The sequence below is a fragment of the Suncus etruscus genome, chromosome 19 (genome assembly GCF_024139225.1).
Source record: "Suncus etruscus isolate mSunEtr1 chromosome 19, mSunEtr1.pri.cur, whole genome shotgun sequence".
NCBI classification, from domain to species: domain Eukaryota; kingdom Metazoa; phylum Chordata; class Mammalia; order Eulipotyphla; family Soricidae; genus Suncus; species Suncus etruscus.
Genome location: NC_064866.1, coordinates 13,811,351 through 13,838,859, shown reverse-complemented (window position 1 = coordinate 13,838,859; position 27,509 = coordinate 13,811,351). Strand labels below are relative to the sequence as shown.

Genomic DNA, 27,509 nt, shown 5'->3' with positions numbered 1-27,509 from the left:
AGTCCCTGCAGTGCTCGGGATTGATCCCCAAGTCTTCCATATCCAAAGCCTGTGCTTAGTCCTTCCTCTTAGGTCTTATTTAGATTTCCCACTGCTCTTTAGTCAGACAGTGTTTCACCTGGAAAGACTGTTTGTTCATTTATATAAAAATAATACATGAGGGCTAATGAACGCAACAGGCTGGAGTACATGCTTGGCATGTGGGAGGCCCAGATTTTTTTTTTCTTTTTTGGCTTTTTGGGCCACACCCACATCCACACCCAGCAACACTTAGGGTTTACTCCTGGTTCTGCACTCAGAAATTGCCCCATGCAGGCTCAGGGGACATATGGGATGCTGGGATTCAAACCCAGGTCCGTCCTGGGTCATCCATGTGCAAGGCAAACACCCTACCGCTGTGCTATCTCTCTGATCCCAGGTCTAGATTCTATCTCCAGTACATGGTCCCCAGAATATTGCAGATGTGGTACAAAAAAAGAGACCCACTATGTGTGGTGAGTGTGTGTGTGTGTGTGTGTGTGTGTGTGTGAGAGAGAGAGAGAGAGAGAGAGAGAGAGAGAGAGAGAGAGAATTGAGTGTATAAGTTAGTGTGCTTATCTAGAAATTCAACAATTTTTTAAAAATATATCCCTGAATTAATCATGCCAGGTCTGCACTGGTTAATTTTCTCTTTATTCTTTTCTAATCTTTCCACATTTTACTTTGTATACTTTTTATCAGTTTTATAACTTTGTTTTATCTAGTTTTGGTTTTGGTTGTTTGAGCAATACTAGCTGTGCTCCATGGTTACTCCCAACTCTGTGCTGGGGCCACTTCCTGCAGTACTGAGGATCCAACTCAGGGATTTGCACAACCTGGGTATATATTCTACCACTTGAGCCATATCTCTGTTCATGTAAAAAGAGAATGCATACAAAGTATAAGGAAATAAAGCAAGAGATTGGATACTCGTTGGTGGAAACAACTGAGATTGAGTCAGTAGACTTGATTCAAAGGTGAGCGAGCCCTTGGTGGAGGGATACAGAAATCTTGTAGTAAGAACACCAGTACAAAGTACAAAGTATTAATATTGGCTCTATTTAAAATACCAACAATAATCATTTAAAATTATAAACCCAAATGATATCATTGCTGACAGAGCAATACCAGGTTCCCACTGTAACCAATTATTTGATTATGATCATTGAATTATGTTTTGAAGTAAATGTAATGACTTTATAAAAGCATATTAATATTATTTAGGGTAGAAACATAATAGACTTTTGTTGTTCTGGTCACTAACCTTTGTGCCCTGTGATTATATTTTCCAGTAATTTGCTCCTGCAGGCAATGCCTATTGTCTGTTCCTTGCAAACCTACATTTGCTACTATTATTTCTTCTCTGTGTCATATTTTATCCATGCATCCTTTTAGCTTCCTTAAACACTGGATTGAAAAAAAATAGCTTTTCTGTATCTCTCTTCCTTTCTTGTTTGTTTGGTTTTTGGGAGCCAGGCCTGGTAGATTCTTAGTATTTGCCCCAGGCTCTGTGCTCAGGGGGTCAACTCTGGTGGTGCCTGGGATAACGTTTGGTACTGGGATTGAACTTTTTTATTTTTTTATTCTTATTTTTTTGGTTTTTGGGTCACACCCAGCAGCACTAAGGGGTTACTCCTGGCTTTATGATCAGAAATCGCTCCTGGCAGGCTCAGGGGACCATATGGGATGCCGGGATTCAAACCACCAACCTTCTGCATGAAAGGCAAGCATCTTACCTCCATGCTATCTCTCCAGCCCCGAACTTTTTTTTTTTTTTTTTTGTCTGCAAAATGAAGAAAGAAATGACTAAAGATCAGTTGGGTAAAGGGACCAATTGCGTGGTGATGGACAGAAATAAGATTTTCTGGTATAGTAAGACACATTTAATTTGATAATATTTTTGTTAATCTTTTGACTCTAAATATGTGTGTAGAAATTATTTTTTGGATATTTTAAAATTTATGAAAGATTTAACTTCCCCTCAGTTTTAATTTAGTAAGTTTCCCCCTAACCCCTAACCCCTGAAAGTGTTTGAGCCACAGCAGTGGTGTTTGGAGATGGAGGGGAGGTCATTTTCACTGGTGTGTAGGGGACCATGTGATAGCAGGGATGAAATCTGGGTCTCCTACATGCCATACATTTGATAATTTCTCTGACCCCTTTCCAGATTTTTGTTTTGTTTTATTTTATTTGGGTTTTGGGATACACCTGGTGGTGCTCAGAGGTTACTCCTGGTTCTGCATTTAGGAGTTATTCCTTCCCAGGCGGCCAGACAAGGTGGGTGTTGGGGGGGGGTCCCTCCTGGATGGGGTCCCAAGCTTTCCCCGCCCTTCCCCCAGCTCTAGGGTGGGAAGGGCACAGGGTGTAGGGCGGGCAGATCTTGGCTTCCGGCTCTCTACCCATCCTCTCTTGAGCTGGAGGCTAGCTCTAGCCTCATGGGCTTGGGGTGACCCATGTGGAAGGCCTTCTCCCTAACTTGGGTGTGCTGGGAGACTTGATAGGCCCCCAGCCTTCCCCTCTTCTGCCCCTGGCCTCCAGGCCTTCTGGGGTGGCAGGAATTATTCCTCACAAGCTCAGAAGACTATATGGGATGTCCAGGATGGATCCTATTTGACTGCAGGCAAGGCAAACACCCTACCGCTATTATACGGCCTCCTTCCCAGGTTTCTAATGTATGTTTAAGTTTTATTCAATTGTAAATATTTGCTTTCCATTTGCCAGCTAATAGTGTAGGTATTGGGTTTCATCAGTGAATAAAACAGCAAAAACAATTCCTGCCATCATGGAGCTACTCAGTGGGCCGAGCTCTACTGTGCACACAGGAGACCTGGGTTCCATCCCTGGCATAGCAAGGTCCCCCCCAAACTGCAATGGAGCAACCCCCAGCACAGAAATCTATCTCAAATAGTCTTGAGCATAACTGGATGCAGTCCAAAAGACAAAATAAGGAACAAAATGAGCCATACTAAATAAATAGGAAGGTCATAAAGTTTCTTTGAAGCTGGTCAGTGCTCTGAGATGATTGCTCTGGCATAGGAGGATTGGGAATTTTTACTGGAAATAAATTACACCTGTTCATTGGGCCTTAAATATGAGACCAGCACACTTATCCATCTTCCTGCCCCCCCCCATCCTCACCCTCCATGCCTTGCTTCAAGAGTTAGAGAGCTAGTGCAAGAGGTAAGGCCTTGTATGTAACTGAGCCCAGTTTCCTTGTTGGGCTGAAGCACTGCCTGAGCACATAGCTGTTAATAGCACCTGAGCATCTTGTGTGGTCCTCAAACTTTAAAAAACTAGCAGACAAAAATAAGAGAAGATTCATCCCTTGAGAAGATTGTGGAAAAGAAGAGTAGGGTATTCCTGGTGTTGGGGACTCGCAGGGAGTTCTAGGCCTAAGGTGCAGAGTAAGAGAGGGAGACTAGAGAGTAGACAGGAGAATGGATTGGGGGGTCCAGTCAATATAGGAGCTTGTAGATTGCTGTAGAGACACTTGCTTTTTCTGTAGAATAGGGAGACTTTGCTATGAAAGGGTTTGCCCAGGTTAGGATGCCAGTTGGCTTCAGTAGACCCTCTGGTTGCTGTGTGTTTTTTAGGGGATTGAACCCAGGTTCAATCAGTTCTTATGCAAGGCCTGTGCCCTGCCACAACCTCAAGACACCAAAAATTTTGGTCTGAGCAAGTATAAAAAGGAAGTTGCCAACCTTAACCCTGGTATGTTTGCCAATGAAGCTTGCCCATTTACAAGTGTCTGTAATGATTTATTCCACCCAAGCCAAAGGAACCAAAAGGGGCTGCCAGGTCCTCTCTTGACTAATGCAAAGCCACTTCCAAAGACCGGTGAATGTATTAACTCTTCTTTCCTGACTCTTCTCACCCACTCAACCTTATTTTCTTTTCTTCTCCAGGCCAAACCCAAATAGTCTTCAAGCTGGAAGGAAGGACTCAAAAGTCCTTCCAGGTGTTAAGGCCTACCATGGCACCGTCATGCCCGCGCTGTGCCACCAGATGGCAGTGCACTGCTGAGTATTGAGCTGTGGTTGTTTGCAATGTTCCTAAATCTGAACTTAGAATGACTGAGATTGGGTGTTTCAGACTAATCTGGGGAAAAGGAGAGTCTTCACTTAATTAGAAACCATTATGTGTATTTTGTGGGGGGTTATTTTGAGCCACACCTGGTGACACTCAGGGGTTACTCATGGCTATGCACTCAGAAATCGCTCCTGGCTTGGGAGACCACATGGGACACTGGGGGATCGAACCACCGTCCGTCCTAGACTAGCACTGGCAAAGCAAATGCTTTACCGCTTGCGCCACTACTTCAGCCCCTATGTATACTTTTCTTAACTGCTTAGGAGTGGGGGGATCTCCCATGTGGTGCTTGGGAGGCCTAGAGGCTACTCCACATGCTTTGGCCTGAGGATATAGGGGTGCATGGATTATGGACTGCCACAGCTATGCATGTAAGCCTCCAGGACCACACCCTGCTATGCTGAAGGTGCTGGGGAATCAGGACATTCTCTAGGCAGTACCTTACTTCCTGCTCTCTCTCTCTCTCTCTCTCTCTCTCTCTCTCTCTCTCTCTCTCTCTCTCTCTCTCTCACTCACTCAGTCTCTTTCTCATTCAGGGCCTCATTCTTTGAGTTTGTATTATTGTGTGTGTGTGGGTACACCCAATGTTTCTCAGAGGGATTTTTGGTTCAAGGGTTTAAACCCATGGCTTCGTACATGCAAGGCAAGAACTTTGTCCTACTGCTGCGCTACATACTGGTCCTTGGTGCCCAGTTCTTTACTATGCACCAGTATTTCTGTGCACCAAAGGATTTGGCACTTTTGATGTTTTAGGGCTTAGGCCAACGGTAGGCAAGTGTCCTCTGGGAGATGAGAGTTCAGTGGCAACCTTGGCTTCCATCCACTCATGTCAACATCAGTCCTTCTCGACTTCCCACCACCAGGCCTTGGCAACCAGATCTATCTCTTGGATAGAATTATCCTCCTCCTCCTGAAAGATGAATCACAGGTGTGAGTCTGCAGCCTCTTTCTCCTGGATGGTGAAGGGGAAAGTGACCTAAGAGAAAGCAAAACCAAGTTGGGAAGAAAAGGGAACTTTGTGAATGAGTCAGAGGACAGGGAAGGGCCAGGAGCTGGGGCGTGGAGAAGGGAGAAGACAGGATGGGGAAAGGAAGATGAGAGAATTAGTATGTGCTTACATGCAGGAGGCCTATTTGGCTCCTTAGCATCTCATGGTACTTTGAGTTACCATGCTAAGCAGAGCCCCTTCCTGCACTAAGAGTCATCCCCAAACACTCATGTAGTCCCAACTCTCCCACCCCCTGAAAACAGAATGAGATCTAGGTTAGAGGGTGGAGCTTTGGGACACACTGAACGATACTCAGGGCTTCTTCCTGGAGGGGTTCAGAGGACCATATTGCAGTACTGAGGATCTATCCCAGATCTGCCACACTGTTCTCTCTGGCCTAGGATCTGTTTTTTCAAAAATGGTTTTAGAAGACAAAAAGACTCTTGGCTATTAAAATCTTGATTGTGGAAATCAGAAAAATCCATAGATTGGCAGATCATGTTGGGATTCAGCTGTAAAGCATAACAAAAGGGGCTGGAGAGATAGCACAGCCGCGTTTGCCTTGCAAGCAGCCAATCCAGGACCTAAGGTGGTTGGTTCGAATCCTGGCATCCCATATGGTCCCCCGTGCCTGCCAGGAGGTATTTCTGAGCAGATAGCCAGGAGTAACCCCTGAGCACCACCAGGTGTGGCCCAAAAACAACAACAACAACAAAAATAAAGCAGAACAAAAAATAAAAAACAATAGGGTAAAGTTAAGATAGTAGATCATCAAACCGGATATTGGAGGGCGGTGCAGAAAGAACAAGGACATGGGAACTTCTTTAAAAAAGAAAAGAAGGGGGCCCGGAGAGATAGTACAGCGGCATTTGCCTTGCATGCAGCCGATCCAGGACCTAAGGTGGTTGGTTCGAATCCCGGTGTCCCATATGGTCCCCCGTGCCTGCCAGGAGCTATTTCTGAGCAGACAGCCAGGAGTCACCCCTGAGCACCGCCGGGTGTGGCCCAAAAACCAAAAAAAAAAAAAAGAAAAGAAGGTTGGGGCAGGAGAGATAGCATGGAGGTAAGGTGTTTGCCTTGCATGTAGAAGGTCAGTGGTTCAAATCCCGGCATCCCATATGGTCCCCTGAGCCTGCCAGGGGCGATTTCTGAGCAGAGAGCCAGGAGGAACCCCTGAGTGCTGCCGGGTGTGACACAAAAAAAAAAAAAAAAAAGAAAGAAAGAAAGAAAAGAAAAGAAAAGAAGGAGCCAAAGCAGTGGCACAGCGGTAGGGTGTTTGCCTTGCATATGGCTGACCCCGCGTCTCATATGGTCCCCCAAGCCAGGAGCAATTTCTGAATGCATAGTCAGAGTCACCCCTGAACATCATCAAGTGTGGCCCAAAAATTCAAAGAAAACAAAAGAAAAGAAAAGAAAAACAGTGACCAAAGATAAAATTCTCACCTTGGAAGGATCTGACTTTGAGATTGAAGGCCTGTCCCAGGCCAGTTCAGTTGCTGTCGCAAGATTCTTCATCTACCCTGAAAGCGAGTGATATGAAGGTGCCCAAAAACTTTCAGGGGGATGAAGGGAAGCAGTCCTGCTGAGGGTTCATGTGACCCTCCGACTGGCTGCCCTCCAAACCTTTCACAACAGGTGGGCTCCTCTCAAATAATGGATGCCTAAGAAGGGACACCCTTCTGTCTTTTCTCCTTCCACATTTTTCTGCCCAAGAAACTGCTTTGGAAAAGAACAGCAGGGAGGTATTCGGGACAGTAATGCCATGGAGAGTCATCTACTGTGAGGCCCATGACAGTGCCTGTCTGGAAGCAGGGCAAGGGGACAGGGAAGGTGCAGAGAACAATCAAGAGAATTGGCCTGAACCACAGCATAGGGGATTTCATGTTCTTCTGTGTATATTTTGAAAAGATTGTGTTTTAAAGACTGAGAGATTGCATTAGGCTGGAGTTTTGAGATCCAAAGAAGTGGTAGCTTCTCCAGAGGCCTTTGAGGGGTATGAGTAGGGGGAGAGAGCGTGGTGGAAGGTAAGGAGCGTGGAAAGCACTGGACTTGTCCACAACAAAAGGATATTTGTTTTGACAAGAATACTGACAGCAGATTGGGAAAGTAGTTGGCTGAATAAAAGATGAAGAACTATGGGACCAGAGCGGTGGTGCAGTGGTAGGGCATTTGCCTTGCACGCTGCTGACCTAGTACAGACCCCGGCATCCCATATGGTCCCCTGAGCCAGGAACGATTTCTGAGCGTATGGCCAAAAGTAACCTCTGAGCGTCACCAGGTGTGACCAAAAAACAAAACAAAAAATAAATATATAAATATATAAAATAAAGATGTGGAACTATTTCAACTTAGAAACTGAAGTTATTTCAGAATGTTCTATACTCAGAAAGTTTTTAAATGATCTGGCTATATGTATGTAGATACACACTTATTTACATAAATACAGTGCATACTTATAAGGTATACAGAAAGGGTATAGAGATTATCTCTATGTTATGGATAATGGATGATTTTATTTTACTCTTTGAACAGAACCTGTATTTTCTAAACTCAGAATTAGAGAACAGGGGCCAGACCAGTGTGTTGTGTATTTTTTTTAATATTGTTTTTGCCTGTCGTCCCACCTGGATCTTCCAGGTGGGGTCGATTAAGGAAAGAATAAAATAGCTTATTGGAGAGGCATAGGGGCTTTTTTGCCAGAGCTGACGGCTGGTTTGGTTTGCTTTTTGGAGCTGGCTACAGACTGACAAAAGACTCTCTTTACTGAACCTTTGGTCCCCTAATCTTTTGTCTGTGTTGATTATTTACTCTGGATATTATTACCAAGGTCTCCCCCAAAAGGGGGGATGGAAGAATGGGATTTAATTTATCTTTCTGGGAGCTATTTGTGGACCCAGAAACAATCAATGAGTTCAAATTCACCCACACCAGTGGTATAGTGGGGCATTTGCATTGCACACAGCTGACCTCGGTTTGATCACTGGCATCCCATTATGGTCACTGGAACACCACCAGTGTGTGACCCAAAACAGCAAAACAAACACAAAATTAGAGAGTATTGAGTGTTGCTTTTATTAAAAGAAACTAAGAGGAATGACACACACTAGTGGAGGTGATGACCTGTTTCTTTGAAATGTTTATTATTATTTTTGGATTTTGGATCACACCCACTGACACTAAGGGGTTACTCCTGGCTATTGCTCCTGGCTCAGGGAACCATATGGGAGGCCGGGAATCGAACCCAGATCCTTCCTGGGTCAGCCACGTGCAAGGCAAATGCCCTACCGCTGTGTTTTCACTCCGAACCCTGAAATATTTAATTTTTAAACAACCCAAGCAGATATCATAGGAATTCATATTAGCATTAGCATATTTATTCAGAATCACTTTCATTTTCTGTTATTTTAATATGTAGGATTCTTTTTAGTTTTCATCTTCTATTTCATCTATATATATATATATGAATATAGATGTTTGATGGTTATATAGAACATACCAGCCAATTTCTGTGAAGTTTGCATAAGATATTTTCTTTCTCCTAGTCTGCATAAGATATTTCCTCTGACACCTACTATTTTCCACCAGGTGGGGTGATAGCTTCACTCGGTGGACTGAGACTTGCTGGAACTTCTAAAGCTAATGCTTTTGGTATCATGAGACCTATGTGATCCTAAAAAAAAAAAAAAAAAAAAAAAATCTTGTAATTTATGTAATTAGAAGAAATCTTAATCTTTTAACCTATATAATTATAGTTGTGAGGAGTTTTTTCCCCATTTTTATTGTGCTAAGTCTCATGTTTAATTACATTTTTAGACTGAAATGGTGCATTTTTCTCTTTATAATGAACCTAAACTATAGGTAAAGGTTTTAAAAACCCTGTAATTCAATAATGTAAATGTCTAAAAAAAAAACCTTGTAATTTCTAAAAAAGGTCATTCTAACTGAGTAATATTTTCAAATAAAATCTTTGTAATCAAAAAATCTTTGATCATGAAGTGACTCTTTTAGTGGTTATTTTGGTTATTTAAAGGTGACTTTCAAAACAGTACAGCAGGAAAATATATTGATATTTTAAATAGTAAACTATAAAACTTAAATTTTGTCATAAATCTTAGTCACCTGTATAACAGGGACAAGTTACATAGGATTTTTTAATCATGTTTTAAAATAAATGGAATAGTAATAACTGTAAATAATATATTGTCATTATTTCAACCCTCTGGTAAATTATCTTTTGGTAATTTAACCAAAATCCCTATGGTATTTAAATCTGAATGAGAGAAACCACCCTTTCCTTCTAGCCCGGGGCTTAGAAATAGGTAGGTAGGTAGGTAGGTAGGTAGGTAGGTAGGTAGGTAGGTAGGTACGTAGGTAGGTAGGTAGGTAGGTAGGTAGGTAGATAGATTAGAAATAGGTAGGTAGTTAGGTAGGTAGGGAGATAGATAGATAGGTAGATAAGATAGATAGATAGATATAGATAGATCTGTATGAAATTCTTAAAACATGGCACTGTTAATTTGCTTATTTATTTTTTTCTTTTCCTTTTATTTAAACACCATGGTTACAGGTTACATGATTGAGTTTCAGTCTTAAAATGTATACCACCATTCACCCATGAACATTTCCCCTCACCAATGTACACAGTTTCCCTCCCACCCTCCTCCTTGCCTGTCTCTGGGGGAGATGTTTTCTCTCTCTCTCTATCCCTCCTTTTTCTTTCATTTTAGACACTGTGATTTGCACTGTTAATGAAAGGATACTGCTGTGCATATCACTTGATCTCCCATTCAATATCCAGTTACTGCCCAGAGTGATCGGTTCCAACTATCACTGTCATGGTGGTGCCTTTTCTACCCTAACTGCACTGCTCCACTATTTGTGGAGCTTCCTACCTTGGACTGTCCTCCTGGCCCTCTATTGTCTCCCTCATCTCTATTGTCTTTATTACCATACTATTTTTTTTATATCCAACAAATGGCTGATATTACTTTATGTCTATCGCCAGGAGCGATTTCTGAGTGCATAGCCAGGAGTAACCTCTGAGCATCACTAGGAGTGGCCCAAAAACAAAAACAAAAAGAAATAAAATGTAAGTCACAGAATCTTGAGAAATTTTTTTTTCGGCTATACCCGTTTGATGCTCAGGGGTTACTCCTGGCTAAGCGCTCAGAAATTGTCCCTGGCTTGGGGGGACCCTATGGGACGCCGGGGGATTGAACCGTGGTCCTTCCTTGGCTAGCGCTTGCAAGGCAGACACCTTACCTCTAGCGCCACCTCACCGGCCCCATTGAGAATTTTTTTTAAAGAGCTAAGAAAAAGGGGCCAGAGAGATAACACAGCAGTAGGCCTTGCATGCAGCCATCCCAGGACAAACCTGGATTCCATCCTTGGTGTCTCATATGGTCCTCCCAGCAAGCCAGGAGTGATTTCTGAATGCAGAGCCAGGAGGAACCCCTGAGCACCACCAGGTGTAGCTCAGAAACTAACAAAAATGCTGAGAAAATGAAGGAAAAAATAATGAAACTGCAATTTGAATCATCAACCACACACATACACAAAGTAAATAAATCACTGCCTTTCCCTGCAGTCCCAGTCATCGTGATGTCTCCACCTGCCAGGTCAACTTGTCATCCATTTCTGGGTAGATGCTCCCTCCAGCTGTCAGCCTCTCCCTGCCCCACTTCAGTCTGGAAATTGTCTGCATGTGTTTCAACGCAGATTATTTCTTACTTAGAGAGAATTGCACGAACTCACAAAAGTATGCTCAAAATCAGAGCATCGTGGTGATTTGCTGTCAGCCTGTTTTCGGTTCCACTCTTCACCCCAGCAGGAAACCTGAGAGTCTCCAATTCTGTAACCCCTTTAGGAGCTTCATCGCCTTTTGCCCTCACTATTCCTCTCCCTCGGTGCTGTAGGCCTTCAGTATGTCCTTCTGATAAGAGCATTGCTCTGCCTGATGATTTCATTCTGTGTCGAAGCCCCTGCCTTCTGTTCATGCAAGGCTGGCATTTCTCCAGGCAGATCCATCCACTACCTCTCTTTCCCTTTGTGGTTTCCTCTTTGGTACCTCAAGTCCTTTGGTGCCAACTACATACTCCACAATTCATGTGGCCCTGCTTTGATTTTTGTTTTTCCCTTCCTTCCTTCCTTTTTTTTTTTTTTTTTTTGGTTTTTGGGCCACACCCAGCGGTGCTCAGGGGTCACTCCTGGCTGTCTGCTCAGAAATAGCTCCTGGCAGGCTTGGGGGACCATATGGGACACCGGGATTCGCACCAACCACCTTTGGTCCTGGATCGGCTGCTTGCAAGGCAAATGCCACTGTGCTAACTCTCCGGGCCCAGCCTTCCTTCCTTCCTTCCTTCCTTCCTTCCTTCCTTCCTTCCTTCCTTCCTTCCTTCCTTCCTTCCTTCCTTCCTTCCTTCCTTCCTTCCTTCCTTCCTTCCTTCCTTCCTTCCTTTTCCTCCCTCCCATCCATCTTTCCTTCCATTTTTCCTTCCTTCCTTTATTCCATCCTCCTTTCCTTCTATCCTTCCTTTACTTCTTTCTTTCTGGTTTTTTTTTGTTTGTTTTTTTTTTTTTTTTTTTTTTTTTTTTGGTTTTTGGGTCACACGCGGCAGTGCTCAGGGGTTACTCCTGGCTCCGTGCTCAGAAATCGCTCCTGGGGCCGGTGAGGTGGTGCTAGAGGTAAGGTGTCTGCCTTGTAAGCGCTAGCCAAGGAAGGACAGTGGTTCGATCCCCCAGCGTCCCATATGGTCCCCCCAAGCCAGGAGTAATTTCTGAGCGCTTAGCCAGGAGTAACCCCTGAGCATCAAACGGATGTGGCCCCCAAAAAAACAAAAAAACAAACAAAAAAAAATAGAAATTGCTCCTGGCAGGCTCGGGGGACTATATGGGATGCCAGGGTTTGAACCACCGACCTTCTGCGCCTAAGGCAAATGCCTTACCATTGTGCTATCTCTCCAGCCCCATTTTTTTCCTTCCCTTCTTTCTTCCGTCCTTCCCTTTTCCCTCCCTCCCTCCCTCTCTCCCTTCCTTCCTCTTTTTCTTTCCTCCCTTTTTCCCTTTCCTTCCCCCCTTTCTTCTCTTCCTCCTTCTCTCCTCCCCTCCCTCCCTCCCTCCTTTCTTCTTTCCCTCCTGCCTTCCTTCCTTCTCCCTCCCCACACTCAACCATGCTCAGGACTAACTCCTGACTGCACTCAGGGATCACTCTTAGCAGGGCCAGGGGCAGGGGACCATACAGGGTGCTGAGGCTCTAACATAGGTCAGCCCTGTGCAAAGCAGGAACCCTGCCTGCTGTACTATCACTCCCCTGTCCCCACCCACATGCTCTTTTTCTTCTCTATTGTGTTCCTTACACTCCCAGATTTAGTTCTCAAAATACTCCACTTCATTGCTGCCTGCTCTGAACATGCAGCTCCCCTTCAATGAGCACTCCGCCCCCTCTAAGCTACGCCTGGAAAAATTGCTATGCCTCCTCACTACGCGATTTCTCTTCCTGACTTGTCAAAAAGCATAGTTCATCATTTTGTACTTGGCACTAACATTGTATTTCATAATCATGTCTCTTTTTTTTTAATCTCTTTAATTATAATTATTAGCTTTCCTGTGTTCCCCTGCCAGGCACTAATGAGTTCTTTGTGAGCATCTTACACCTGCCTTCCTAGCCCAGTTCCTCTCACCTAGTGGGGCCTCTTGGGTGCTTAATGAGTGAATGAATCTGTGTTCGCAAGGAAGAGGATGCTTGTGAAATCTAGTGTTGTAAACAATTACTGCATCTGTGATTTTGATATATTCTCTTTGGTTGCTTGATTTGTTTTTATGTTCAAAGCTTTCACCTGGTTCATTGTTCAGATGTCATAAGCACTGGATTAAATGGAAGGATCAGCCTATTGAGTTGTCTTACCAATCTGGTTGCTATAATCTTTTAAGGAAAGAAAATGGGTCTGGGAGTTTGATCCCCAGTGTCCACTATGGTCCCCTGAGTATTGCCAGGAGTAATTCCTGAGCCAGAGCCAGGAGTAACCCCTGAGCACCACTGGGTGTGGCCCAAAAGCCAGAAAGAAAATAAAAGGAAACAAAGAGAAGAAAGGAAAAAGAGAAGTGTGGGGAGTGTACCTCAGTGGTAAAGGACTTGCTTTGTATATGTGATACCCAGGGTTCAATCCCTGGCATCATACAAAGAAGATATAAATGTGCTAATAGCAGAGGATGACTTCATAGGTCTATGATCTGCTCTGGATCTGCTCTGTTGTGGTTTCACATGCCATCTGGATTCCCTGGTGAGATTATTTTCATCTAAATTATTATCAATTTCTATTTAGGCTTGTCACAAATCTAAGGCCAGATATGTTTGGGGTTTTAGCAATGATGTAACTCTCTAAGATAATTTTGAAACTTATAAATTGTCAGAAACTATTAGTTTCTAACTCAGGGTTTCACATGATTGTAGACAAGCTGGGAGACTGGAGGGAAAAATCCATTTTTACAGTTCATGATTTTTTTTTTTTACCCCTTAACATTCTACTTATTTTGTCTATCTTGCCACTGGCTAAGTGGGTAGGCATCAATATGGGCAACCCTGGGAGGCTCTGTAGGCAGACATGGTACTATAGGTAATGACCTCTGCCAGTTCTTAGTTGAAAACTTAAAAGGATCATTGCATGGATTATGTGGTGGAGAAGAAAGAGAGCATCATTTCTGTGTCTTTCATATTACTGCCAATTATGTAAAGACTGAGTCGTTTTGCAAGAATCACAAAAACTTTATTTCAAAAGACAGAAAAGACTCAGTCACTCAGCTGGAGCTGGAAAGATAGAGTATAAAAGGTAGAGTACTTGTTTGCATGCAGTTACATCAGCTGCTACCATGGCTCATTCCCTGGCACTTCTGAGCCTGCCTATGGTCCTCTGAGCACAGCAGGAATAATCTCTGAGTATGGCCAGGTATATCCTAAAAATTAAAACGGAAAAGAAAAGAGATTCAGCTGAACCACTTGCCTTGCAGGTAAGGCCTGAATTGAATCCCTAACATTTCAAAATGAAAATCAAGAAGTCCCTGTCACTATGTGCTTTAAATATAACAGGAAAAGACTTGTAATTCACATTGGTCATAATAAAAAAATATTTTTAAAAAATAAGAAAAAGAAAAGAGATACAATGAAAAACAAACAAACAAAAATAAGAGAATCTGGAGAGAGAGTGCAGGGCTTGCAAGGGTCTCAAACTCAATTTACCTGGGGGCTGCAGGAGGCAAAGTCGGGGTGATCCTTGCATGCAAAGTCAGTAGTAAGCCTTGAACATTGGGGGATGTGACCCAAACAACTAAAACAAAACAAAACAAAAAAAGATTCCTCTAGGGCAGGGCCACAAAATGTTGTACGAAGGGCCGCAAATGGCCCACGGGCCGCAAGTTTGAGACCCCTGGAAAGCATTTGCCTTGCACACAGCTGACCCTAGTTAAAAACCTCAGCACTACACATATTCTGTCCCCTGAGCCTTACCAGGAGTGATCTCCTTATCATAATGCAAATTAGGCCTGTAGATTAGTATTTAAATACATTAAATGAAAAGGCAGATGTGAATGATTTCCTTTATGCCTGTCGGAATGTCTATAAGGAACCCCAACCCCCCACCCCACTTAGACTCGGTACAAACCTTCCCAGTTACCAAGGGAATGATGCCTTACTCCTCTCGGGGACAGGGCACTTTCCATAAACCAGGTCTTTGCCCAAAATGCAAAATGCAAAAAGGGTCGCCACTGGGCAAAAGATTGCAGATCCAGAAACTTCATTGATAGTAACCTAAGTAGAGGTTTCAACATAATCCCCAGGAGGCAAATCGCCTGCTACCATTGTGGAAAACAGGGGCATATCAAAAGAAATTGCCTTTTCCTTATAAATTCAGCTCCTCAAGGGCACACATACATGATGCAGGGAAATGCCCACAGGCTCCCCGCAGGCCCTTCCAAATCAGGGCCAAAGTTCACAGACAATAATCCTTCCAAGCCCAGCCCAAGAAAATTCATCACAATAAGGGAATTAATTTACTCTACATCAGGGAGTGCCGGATTAGACATATTATGCCCAGAGGACATTACAGTTTACCCAGGAGCATGCCCTTACATGTTAGAAACTGGCATTGTGGGCCCGCCACCCCAGATACTATGGGTTTGATTCTTGGCAGAAGTTCCCTCAACATAAAGGGTATATCAGTAACCACTGGTGTCATTGACTCAGATTCTATGGAAAAAATCATTGTAGTTATTACTGTACCAGTTACATGGACCTTTAAAAAGGAGAAGCAATTGCCCAGATAGTAATAGTGCCTTATGTCAAATTTGGGACTTCAGATAAGATTAGAATTGAAGGTTTTGGAAGCACAGATCCGGGTGCTGCTCAAAACCCAATCGTGGCTCTGATTACTAAATTTAAAGATGAACACCCAATGATCAAACTTCACTTGGAAGGGCAATCCTTTGATGGCATGATAGATACGGGTGCTCAGGTTACCGTAATTTCTGATAAAGAATGGCCAGAAAATCGGCCTCTTCAGGAAATCTCGTATTCGCTAGAAGGAGTAGGAGGCCTGAGCTCCTGTCTGTTGAGTACAAGGACTATGATATTTTATGGCCCAGAAAATCAAAAAGCGATAATCAGACCTCATGTGGGCCCATTTTTACCATCCCTGTGGGGCCGTGACCTACACAAACAGTGGAAAGCAGAATTCCACATCCCATTAGCTCCAGAAGAGCCGGAACCTTCTTTTGATTTAAAAACCCAAAAATTTTAGTAGGGGCCGCTACCATAAAAACAACAGCACCAATAAAATTAAAATGGAAATCTGACAAACCAATTTGGACAGGTCAGTGGCCCCTTAAAACTGATAAATTAAAGGTGCTGACAAATTAGTGGAGGAACAGCTAAGTTTAGGACATATTGAACCATCTTTGTCTCAATGGAATTCACCTATATTCACTATAAAAAAGAAATCCGGTGGTAAATGGAAACTTTTGATGGATCTTAGAGCTGTAAATTTATCCATGATACCTATGGGCAAATTGCAGACTGGTTTACCATCACCTGTAGTTATTCCAAAGGAATGGCCACTAATTATAATTGATCTGAAAGACTGCTTCTACCATATTCCTATCCTCCCAGATGATAAAAAACGTTTTGCATTCTCAGTTCCTTCTCTCAATAACACCCATCCCTGCAGACGTTTCCAATGGACTGTTCTCCCCCAAGGCATGCAGAATTCCCCAACAATGTGCCAGTTTTTTGTAGATAAGGTTTTGAGCCCTGCTCATGAAAAATTTCCTCAAGCCATGATATTTCATTGTACAGATAACCTGGGCCTGCTGCATATAAAGCACCTACTCTGTGTTTTTTCATTTTCTTTTTCTAATTTGTATTATAATACCACGATTTATTGTTTCTTCTGTTTGTAATCATCTATGCATCTCCTTTGACCACTTAATTTTATTTATTATTATTTTATTTTATTTTTGGTTTTTGGGTCACACTCAGCAGCACACAGGGGCTACTCCTGACTCTACACTCAGAAGCCCCAGCAGGCTCGAGAGACCATATGGGATGCCAGGATTTGAACCACTGTCCTTCTGCATGCAAGGCAAGCACCTTACCTCCATGCTATCACTCTGGCCCCATTTATTTATTTTTTAATAGAGACCATCTCCCCTTCCCTGGGCCACACCTGATGGCACTTTGAGGTTACTCCTGCCTCTGCACTCAAAAATTGCTCCTGGCAGGCTCATGGGATCATATGGGATGCCAGGAATCGAACCCAGGTTCATTCTGGGTCAGCTGCTTGCAAGGCAAATGCCCTACCACTAAGTTACTCTGACCACTTAATTTTAAATTCTTTATTAGATATTGATTTCTAAAAGTTTTTTGTCATCATGTAAGCTCTTTGCTTAAAATGTTTTATAGATGAGAGAGAATTATGATTAATACAGGGACTAAGACTAGGTACTTGCCTTGCTTCTTGCTTATGGCCAATCCCAGTTCAATCCCCAGCACTGTGTGCTCCCCAGGGACCATTGTGTGTGTGGGCCCTAGAGACCCTCAGGCACCACTGGATGGCCCAGATAAACCCCAGCACTGCCGGACCTGAGCAACACCGCTTGCATCTTGGCCCCTTACATTGGAACCAGTTGGCCAGGCTTCAGAAGGAGGAGCCCTTGGGTCTTCAGATTGCCACTTGGGAGCTCTCTCTAATCTCCCCAACCCCCATAAAATAATCAACAACATATTTTATAGTAATTAACAACTGACAAACACTTAAAAATAGTTTCAGGAACTTTTCTGTCAGAACCCAATGATACATACTATATGAATCATCTATAATTTAATTTTAAAGCATCATATTTCACTGGATAATCCTTCCATTTTTATGTCAGTTTTCCTTGCAGAAAAGTGGAGTGCAGTCATTTATGGAGCTTTTTTTCTTTTTAAATTGTGCCAGCATGGGGGCCGGAGCGATAGCATAGCAGGTAGAGTGTTTGCCTTGCATGTGGCCACCCCAGGTTTGATTTCTGCATCCTTTATGGTCCCCAGCCTGCAAGGAGTGATTCTGAGTGTAGAACCTGGAGTAGCCCCTGAGTGCCACTGGATGTGACCCCAAAACAAAAACAAATTAAAAAAACTGTGCCAGCATTTGTTACTAAACTGATTTTCACGCAAGATTAAAATGCATGAAATACTTGTTAAATACATGTTAAAATTTAATAGCCCAAAACAGCTTACACTTTTTCTTTTTTTTTTTTTTTTTTTTTTTTTTGGCTTTTGGGCCACACCCGTTTGACGCTCAGGGGTTACTCCTGGCTATGCGCTCAGAAATCGCCCCTTCTATGGGACGCCGGGGGATCGAACCGTGGTCCGTCCTACGCTAGCGCTTGCAAGGCAGACACCTTACCTCTAGCGCTACCTTCCCGGCCCCTGCTTACACTTTTTCTTTGTAACAGTTTAATAAATATTTTCTCAGTCCTAAACAAAAAAATACAACAACAACTAACTAGCAGAGTAGGTGTTATTAGTGTGGGCATTAGAATTGAAATATTAGAATTGAGAAAATTTAGTATTACAAAGTATGGACTTACAAAATTAATTTTTTTTTATTTTGGAGCTACACCAAAAGAAAATTGCTCATAGTTGTGACATCACTGAGGACTAAACCCTGCCTCTTACATTCAAAACGTTTATGTAGCTTATCCCATTGTGCTCTCTTCCGCCCCAGACTTAAGATTCTATGCTGCTCTCATTGGTTTCATTATCTGGCCTGCTGGCCTCAGCACCACTCAGATAAGATGTGATTGCTTTGGGGGGCTGAGAGATAGTACAGCTGTAGGGCATTTGCCTAGCTCAAGACCAACCCAGGACAGCCGTGGGTTCTATTCCCTTGCATCCATATGGTCCCATCCCCCTCACCCCCACCCACACACACAGCTCGCACACAGCTTGCCAACAATGATTTCTTAGTGCAGAGCCAGGAGTAACCCCTAGGCTCCGCCAGGTGTAACCCCAAAACAGAAAAAGATGTGATTGCTTCATGTCTCTGCCACAGCACAGCCTTTTTAACTATCTAGCACATCTGAAAATCCCCCCCCCCTTTTTTTTTTGCCTTTTTATCTTTTTCTTTTTTATATTAGCTGTATTTAGGCACCTCGAGTACAAGCATGATTATAGTTGGGTTTCAGTCATAAAAAGAACACTCCCCTTCACCAGTGCCAACCTTCCCATCACCAGTGTCCTGCATCTCCGTCCTCCCCCACCACTGCTTGTATTCCAGACAGGCTTTCTACTTCTCTCACTCATTAACTTTGTCAGGATAGTTGTCACTGTAGTTATTTCTCTTAACTGCACTCATCACTCTTTGTGGTGAGCTTCATATCGTGAGCCGGTTCTTCCAGCCCTCAACTCTGGGAATTATTTCAATGTCTTTAGTATTTCTTAAAACCCATAGATGAGTGAGACTATTTTGTATCTCTCTCTCCCTCTGACTTATTTCACTCAGCATAATAGATTCCCATCTATTCCCATCTCAAGGAAACTTTTGACAACAGTTCCCTGTGATATAAGTTCTTATAACTCTTAATTACTGATTAATTACTAATTAATTACTAATGTATAGAATAGTTCCAAGATAGCAGTTGATATTTCCAGCAAGCATGCATTATCAGCCTTTTAGATGATCTCCAAAGCTTTGTTTTCACATACTGACAATGCTGTGTGTTGTGAGTTCTAGACTCAAGGCTCACTCATAGTCTACTTAAATACAAATGTGCAACTTTGTGCCAATGGAAAAATAATATGTTGCTTAGTTGTTTGTTTTGTTTTGGGGCCACACCCAGCTGTGTTCAGGGATCACTCCTTGCAGGCTCAGAGCACCACATGAGGCATTGGGAATCAAACCCCAAGTTGGCTGCATACAAGGCAAGCGCTCTACTCATTGTACTACTATCTCTGCAGTCCCTCTGTGTACCTTTTCAGTAATATGATGAATAGAATTATACCACTTGATTACATTATGAAAGGCTGCAAAGCTAATTTTGGATGAAAAAGTGGGATATAACTAACTGTGGTAAAGTCCAATAGATAAAAAGAAAATGAAAATTAATCAAGAAATTGTTTCCTGAAGCCGGAGAGATAGCACAGCAGTAAAGCATTTATTTGCCTTGCATGCAGTCAACCCAAGAGGGACCTGGTTCGATTCTCAGCATCCCATACGGTCCCCCAGCCTGCCAGGAGCGATTTCTTAGTGCAAAGCCAGGAGTAACCCTTGAACATCTCTGGGTGTGGCCCAACAACCAATCAATCAATAAATAAAGTTTTTAAAAAAAATATTTCAGAGATAGACGTAGAATTGTCTCATGTATGGGTTTTAAGAAAAATAAAAGACATTTTTACATGTGTTGGCACTACGAACAATGTCTTGGATTGCATGATCTAACTTGCCTGGAGCCTAGAGTTGGTCTTATGCCAGGAAACTTCAGGGGTAGGGTCTCTTTGTATTTAGGCCAAGGTTATTCCTTTCCATGCCCCTCATATTTTGGTGGGCCTATGCAAACAACAATTGCCACTCTAACACCGTTTTTACTGTGCTCCTTTGACTCTAATCCTTAAAAAAAAAAAAACACTTAAAATTTGAGGTTAACTTAAGCTAATATGCATGTACATGGAAATGTAAAAAATACTATGCCTCTAATGTTTAAGGAGTTACATAAGTTTTATGGCTTTAGATTGCCCTGTGTGCTGTTAAAAAATATTATAATGTGTTACAATCTGGGGACTTGAGGGACAAAGTAATTGTACATGGATTCTGTTTTATTTATCTTAATGTTCTTTGGCTGAAAGTTCAAAGTTAAGATATCAGCAAGGAGACTTCTTCTGAGAATTATGTTATGGGTGATTGTCCTTCTACTGTAACTTTACATTGTCCTCTTTCTTTGCATCTTTGTTCTCATAATTAAAAATAAAAAAGAATTATTTTTACAATAATTCCCAGAGGCAAAAAGAGAGGAGGGCTGGAAGGTCTAGCTCACGACATGAAGCTCACTACAAAGAACGATGAGTGCAGTTAAAGAAATAACTACATTGAGAACTATCATAACAATGTAAATGAATGAGGGAATTAGAAAACCTGTCTAGAGCACAGGCAGGGTAGGATGGGGAGTTGGGAGATTTGAGACATTGGTGATGGGAATGTTGCACTGATGAAGGGGGGAAATTCTTTACATGACTGAAACCCAACTATAATCATATTTGTAATCAAGATGTTTAAATACAGACATTAATTTAAAAAAAAAAAAAACCTTTGGGGGCCAGAGAGGTAGCATGGAGGTCGGGCATTGGCCTTACATGCAGAAGGACAGTAGTTCAAATCCTGGCATCCCATATGGTCCCCTGAACCTGCCAGAAGCGATTTCTGAGTGCAGAGCCAGGAGTAGCCCCTGAACGCAGCCGGGTGTGACCCAAAAAAACAAAAACAAACAAACAAAAACAACTTTGTAAACCACAATGGTTTTAATAAAATTAAAAATAAATAAATAAAAAATAAAAAATGGTTTCTGATTTCGTACAAATGGCTGTTTTCTTGTGATTCTTCAGTGCAGGAACTCAGTTGATTTATATCTACTCTTTTTCTCTTCTAGTTTCCAAAGTACTGCATTCACCATATTCCAAGAAGCCGCGAGGTCAAGCAATCCTGGCTCTCCACAGTGTTTACCACTTTGTACTCCATGTGGTTTTCCTTTCGCTTGATTCTGCATGTGAAGCCAGATCTGGTATGTGTGACTGTCACCCCAGAAGGGAAAAGTAACTCTCCTCTGGGTCTCTCTTTTCTTAGGAGGAAATATTGCACTCAATAGCTACAGTTTATTCATGAGCCATATATACACTAAATCTTTTTTGTTTTGTTTTGTTTTTGTTTTGTTTTTTTGTTTTGTTTTGTTTTGGGGCCACACCCGGTGTTGCTCAGGGGTTACTCCTGGCTGTCTGCTCAGAAATAGCTCCTGGTAGGCACAGGGGACCATATGGGACACCGGGACTCGAACCAACCACCTTTGGTCCTGGATCTTTGGTCCTGGATCGGCTGCTTGCAAGGCAAACGCCACTGTGCTATCTCTCCGGGCCCACTACACTAAATCTTGCTGGAAAAGTTCATTAAAAAATCTATTTTTCTTTCTTGTTACAAACTACACCTGTTTTCTTTTTTTTCCTCACCCTTATGTTGTGAAGATGACATTTCTATTCATCTGGGGTTTTGGAGCCAGGGAAGAACTAATTTTTTTGTTGTTATTTTGTGTGGGGACCATTTTTGTCTTGCTCAGGGCTCACTCCTGGCTTTTTGCTCAGGGATGTTTTCTGGCAGTGCTAAGCTGTTGATTTAAATATTAATAATAGAGTCCTTGATGGTTAGGGAGTGGATGGTGGTGGATGGATGGTGAGGCCTTTCTCAGGCAGGCCAGGAACCTGCACCCTCTTTTAGCTGGCAGGGCTGGAGGTATCAGGATGAGGAGGAAGAAATGATCCACAGGCAGTCAGTAGAAGTCAGGAGACATGAAGCTTTATTATAAGGCCCTAACTGCCATGTGTGGCTTGTAAACTAATCAGCCATCAGGCTCTGCATTCATGCTGTCCCTGATCTCTCTCTTCTGCTGAGCCTCTCTCTTGCTGAATTCCCTCTCTCCCCTGAGACAGCCCCTTAAATTCCCAACCAGACCCCTCCCAGCTATGGAAGGGTCTCCCACTCGAAGTGAGATAGCCAGGAAGTTGGGGGGAAAGGTAACACTAAGCCTGCTGGGGATCAAATCCAGGTTAACAATATACTATCCAGGTTAGCACTAAGTGTCCGGACCTCTGTATTCTATCGCCCTTTCCAGCCCCAAAGAGCTAGATTTTAACTCCTTATCAAAACTATCCTTGTTTTTGAAAGACTTATCAAGTATGATATGCAATGGGCAGAGTGTCAAATTCAGGTGTTCATAGGTAGGGATAAATAGAAAATAGAAATGTGCAGACTTAATGAAATATGTTCAACCTTGCTGGGAATCCCTTTTCTATAAATGTCTTAAGTTCTCTGCGGTCTTTCGGATGAAGTACTATTATTGACTTCTAAATGTACTTGAGTCAATAGTTCAGATCGCTGGGAATGTTATCACAGGAGTATACTCAGCTCTTAAGTAATACTCTCTAATTTAAGGCAGAGTCTATTAACCAAAATGGCATTGCAGGAAGCTTTACTATCCAAGTTCAGGCACAATGGATGAAGGTCTTATGAATAGTTGATCAGAATTACATTAGCTACAAGGCTTTTTCAAAGATCTATATCAGTTTGCTCATTGCCCTTCATCAACTAGGTCATTTTTCCAGTTCCTTCTTCAAACAAGATTTTTTTTTTTTTTTTTGGTTTTTGGTTTTTGGGCCACACCCGGCGGTGCTCAGGGGTTACTCCTGGCTGTCTGCTCAGAAATAGCTCCTGACAGGCACGGGGGACCATATGGGACACCGGGATTCGAACCAACCACCTTTGGTCCTGGATCAGCGGCTTGCAAGGCAAACGCCACTGTGCTGTCTCTCTGGGCCCTCAAACAAGATTTTTTTTTTTTTTTTTTTTGGTTTTTGGGTCACACCTGGCAGTGCTCAGGGGTTATTCCTGGCTCCAGGCTCAGAAATTGCTCCTGGCAGGCACAGGGGACCATATGGGGCGCCAGGATTCGAACCGATGACCTCCTGCATGAAAGGCAAACGCCCTACCTCCATGCTATCTCTCCGGCCCCTCAAACAAGATTTTTAAAATGTGAATTTTTTAATTAGTAATTTAATTTGGGGGGGGCACCCTCAGTGATGCTCAGGGGTTACTCCTGGTTATGTGCTCAGAAATCACTCCTGCCTTGGGGGACCATAGTGGACACCACGGGATCAAACAGCAGTCTGTCCTGGGTCAGCCTCGTGCAGGGCAAACGCCCTACCACTGTGCCATCGCTCCAGCCCCCAGTTTAAATTGTTTTTAAAATATGTAATTTACATACAGTGAACCCCAAGTCTCCAGGGTGGAATCTGACCCCATAGATGTCAAATAATAGAACATTTTTACCATTTTTCTTCTGCCCCTTCCTAGTCTGTGTTTGCAGTCTTGTGTTTGCAGTTTTCTAATCACAACTTTTAATATGTGGAGCTAAGAGTATGATCCCCCGAAATTTGATTCATCCTTAAATCTTAGGTGACTATTGAAGTGAGAAAAATGGTCTTAGTATTTTAAAGTAGAACTTGGGTTGCATTTTAGTACTAAGTTACTAGAGAGGTGGACAGCAACAGCTCACTGTAGAGCTGAATTTCAGAGAGCAGGAGTGAGTGATAACTTGCCAACTCTGGGAATGGGGAGCTCCACTTGCAGCATGGCCTACTTGCATTTGGGGGGGGGGGTTTAAGTAGAAGAGACAGTACACCTAATAGGACTCTTGCTTTTGCATGTTGCTGACCTAAGTTTTGAACCCTTGTACCCTATCTGGTCCTCCAAGCCCCACCAAGAATGATCCCTGAGTATAGACCCAGGAATAAGTCCCTGAGCATCACCCCCAGTGACTCCAAAACAAACCAACCCCCCCAAAAAAAGTTAAAAATGAAAAATAGAAGATAAAAAGTTATCACAATGTTTCTAAAGGGATAGAAAAAATTAAAAAAAAAGAGTAGAAATGTGAGATACTGCTGGGTATAGTCCCAAAACCAAAATAAAAAATATATATTAAAAATAGAATTTTCGGGGCCGGAGAGATAGCATGGAGGTAAGGCGTTTGCCTTTCATGCAGAAGGTCATTGGTTCAAATCCCAGCATCCCATATGGTCCCTTGAGCCTGCCAGGAGCGATTTCTGAGCATAGAGCCCAGGAGGAACCCCTGAGCGCTGCCAGGTGTGACACAAAAACCAAAATAAATAAATAAATAAAATTTTCTTATAACTCAGTTAATTATATCCTTGACATCTATCTACAAAATGTAAAAACATAAATTTGAAAAAAGTTGTATATGTACCTATATTCATAGTAGCACTATTTGTAATAGCCAAGATCTGCCCAAACATTTACTTAAATGTCCTATTTTGTCTGAAATTTTCTCAGAAGCCTATTAGCCATGTGAGGAAGCGCCTTGTAGAAAGCAGTTTCTTGATATATATTTTAAATAGCAACCACTTTCAGAGCAAGAGATTCAACTACATATAAAACATATAATCTGCATTACAAAGTTGACTTTTCTCTTTCCTAAGGTTACAGAGACAAACATAAAATGTGATTGAAATGACAGGATACCTCTGTTTATCTAATGAAATATGTCATCATTTCTGGGTAGAGCTGATTTTTTGCGGGGGGGGGGGGGTTTGGGCCACACCCATTTGACGCTCAGGGATTACTCCTGGCTATGCGCTCAGAAATCGCTCCTGGCTTGGGGGAACCATATGGGACGCCAGGGGATTGAACCGTGGTCTGTCCTACGCTAGCGCTTGCAAGGCAGACAGACACCTTACCTCTAGCGCCACCTTTCCGGCCCCAAAGCTGATGTTTTTTAGTATTTAAGTACTGGATCTTATGTCAGAAATCATAGAACAATTAAACTGAAGTATCTGCTTTACTTCCCTAGGTTTTCTAAATTCTGGAGTGGTGAGGGCTCAAGAGAGTTAAGAAATAACTCTTTAGGGGCCAGAGAGATAGCACAGCAGTAGGGCATTTGCCTTGTACGCAGCTGATTCAGGACGGATGGTGGTTCGAATCCTGGCATTCCATATGGTCCCCCTGGGCCTGCCAGGAGTAACCCCTGAGTGCTGCCAAGTGTGACTCCCCACCCCACCCCCCAAAAAAGTAGGAATCCTGGGAGCCTTTACATCAGTCTTTCACTGCACTGATCTAAAATTGTTTTTGATGAGCAAGAGAGCACTTGCCTTGCCACTTCTATCTGTTTCCATCCCTAGCACCACATATGGTCCTTTGAGCCCCTAGGGACTCATTTTTCAGCACAGAGTGAGAATAGTCCCTGAGCATTACTGGATGCAGCCAACAAACCCTCTAGGCACAGTAAATAAATAAAATTACCTAGAAAAAATATATACCTGAGGCAAATCAGTTTGCTTCAAAAAGAAAAGATTTAGTTTGTGGAGTTGTTGATCATTAAGTGAATGTAAGAGAATTTACGCACAGTAGGGACAGGGTTCCGAGGAAGTGCTATAGTATTCTTGAGGATAAAGACCATGTATTTCTGCATTTCCCATGATTCCTTCCTAGAAAAGTGCCTTCCACATATTTGTGGAATGACTTAAAAATAAATGAATGAACACTGGACCCTATGAGTCATCAACCAAACAAAGACTCCCACTCTGGAGTCCTCTGGTACTCTTCCCAGGCTCTATCAAGAATGGAAACACACACACACAAAAAAAAAAAAAAAAAAAAAGAATGGAAACACAGAAAGCTTTCCTGAGCCTCCAGTGTTTGATTACTAGCATCATTCCAACCTGGCTGTTGTTCTGCAGAAAAACTCAAGAAGAATTTCTACACACAGAAGTGAAACCTAATTTAATTTTCAATGAACTTAAAAATAAAAAGTCTGATTCTACAAGTCCAACAGATTGAAAAGAAATGGCCCATTTCAGCCTAATATTTGGCCTCATTGCCTGAAGCTGAAACTAGTTTAATTTGCCATGACAAATTTAGCTGTATTGATTACATGTACACTTAGGCTCTGTATGAAAGAAGGCCATTATTTTGCTCAGTTTTTTTTTTTCATGTTTCATATCCAGTTTGAGCTGTGAAATGCCTAAGTATATAGCAGTAGCAAGTTGATGAGATAGTGGATGATTGTTCATAAGTGGGATACTGAGGTTTTTTTTTTTATTTCTAATATTTTCTGTGGTGAACCACAAATTGGGTGGCACCAATGATTTATGTACTATTTGCATAATATATAAAAATTTTATTGGTCTATTGATTGACATGTATTTGAAACATTAAGGAGAGATAATTAACTTTTTGTTGTGATGCCAACTCTTTCAGGAACTTCGTTTTTCCCCTTAAGTGCTGTTGGTTTGATTTTCATTGTATAATGACCTTTATCTGAAACTACACTTTCTTCTTAAGTGATTAAAACCTTTACAGTGTGTTCAAAGGAAACTTTGGTAGACAAAGGAAAGGTTAGCTGTCCCAAGATGCCTAACTCTAAAAGAACTTAAATGAAAATGAAGTTTCACCTGCCAAGTCAAATAAGAAACAACCCCAGTTGTCTGCAGCTTTCTCTTTTCCAAGACTACTGAAATCATTCTTAGGAGACACTTAAGTTTGTTGAGTTCTTGTTCCTCTATTGCAGTCCTCTAGAAAAAAACTGCAATTGTACCAGTATTTCTCCCCCGATGCCTTGCTGCCATAAAATTGTCAGCTTCTTGGGCCAGAAAGATAGCATGGAGGTAGGGCGTTTGCCTTGCGTGCAGAAGGACAGTGGTTCGAATCCCGGCATCCCATATGGTCCTCCGAGCTTACCAGGAGTGATTTTTGAGCATAGAGCCAGGAGTAACCCCTGAGCACTGCCTGGTGTGACCCAAAAATTAAAAAAAAAAAATTAGTAGCTTCCAAAAGTGTTACAGAAGAACCAGCTCTGAATTGTACATTCACTCACCAAGTCTGCTGATAGTTAAAATGCACTATGCAAAGTAATTTTATGTGAAAAACCTTCCCATATCTGGTTTCTTTTTTTTTTTTTTTTGGTTTTTGGGCCACACCCATTTGACGCTCAGGGGTTACTCCTGGCTATGCGCTCAGAAGTCGCTCCTGGCTTGGGGGACCATATGGGACGCCGGGGGATCGAACCGCGGTCTGTCCTAGGCTAGCGCAGGCAAGGCAGGCACCTTACCTCTAGCGCC

General features: G+C 42.5%; 1 protein-coding gene across 1 annotated transcript in view; it reads left to right on the top strand.

Moving 5' to 3' along the window:
• The window catches only part of ALG14 (ALG14 UDP-N-acetylglucosaminyltransferase subunit), an 87,214-nt gene that overhangs the window by 15,251 nt on the left and 44,454 nt on the right, over positions 1-27,509 (top strand). The window contains exon 3 of the mRNA XM_049765812.1: positions 21,263-21,394. Coding sequence (XP_049621769.1) covers positions 21,263-21,394 — 132 coding nt within the window. The remainder of the gene's footprint in view (positions 1-21,262; positions 21,395-27,509) is intronic.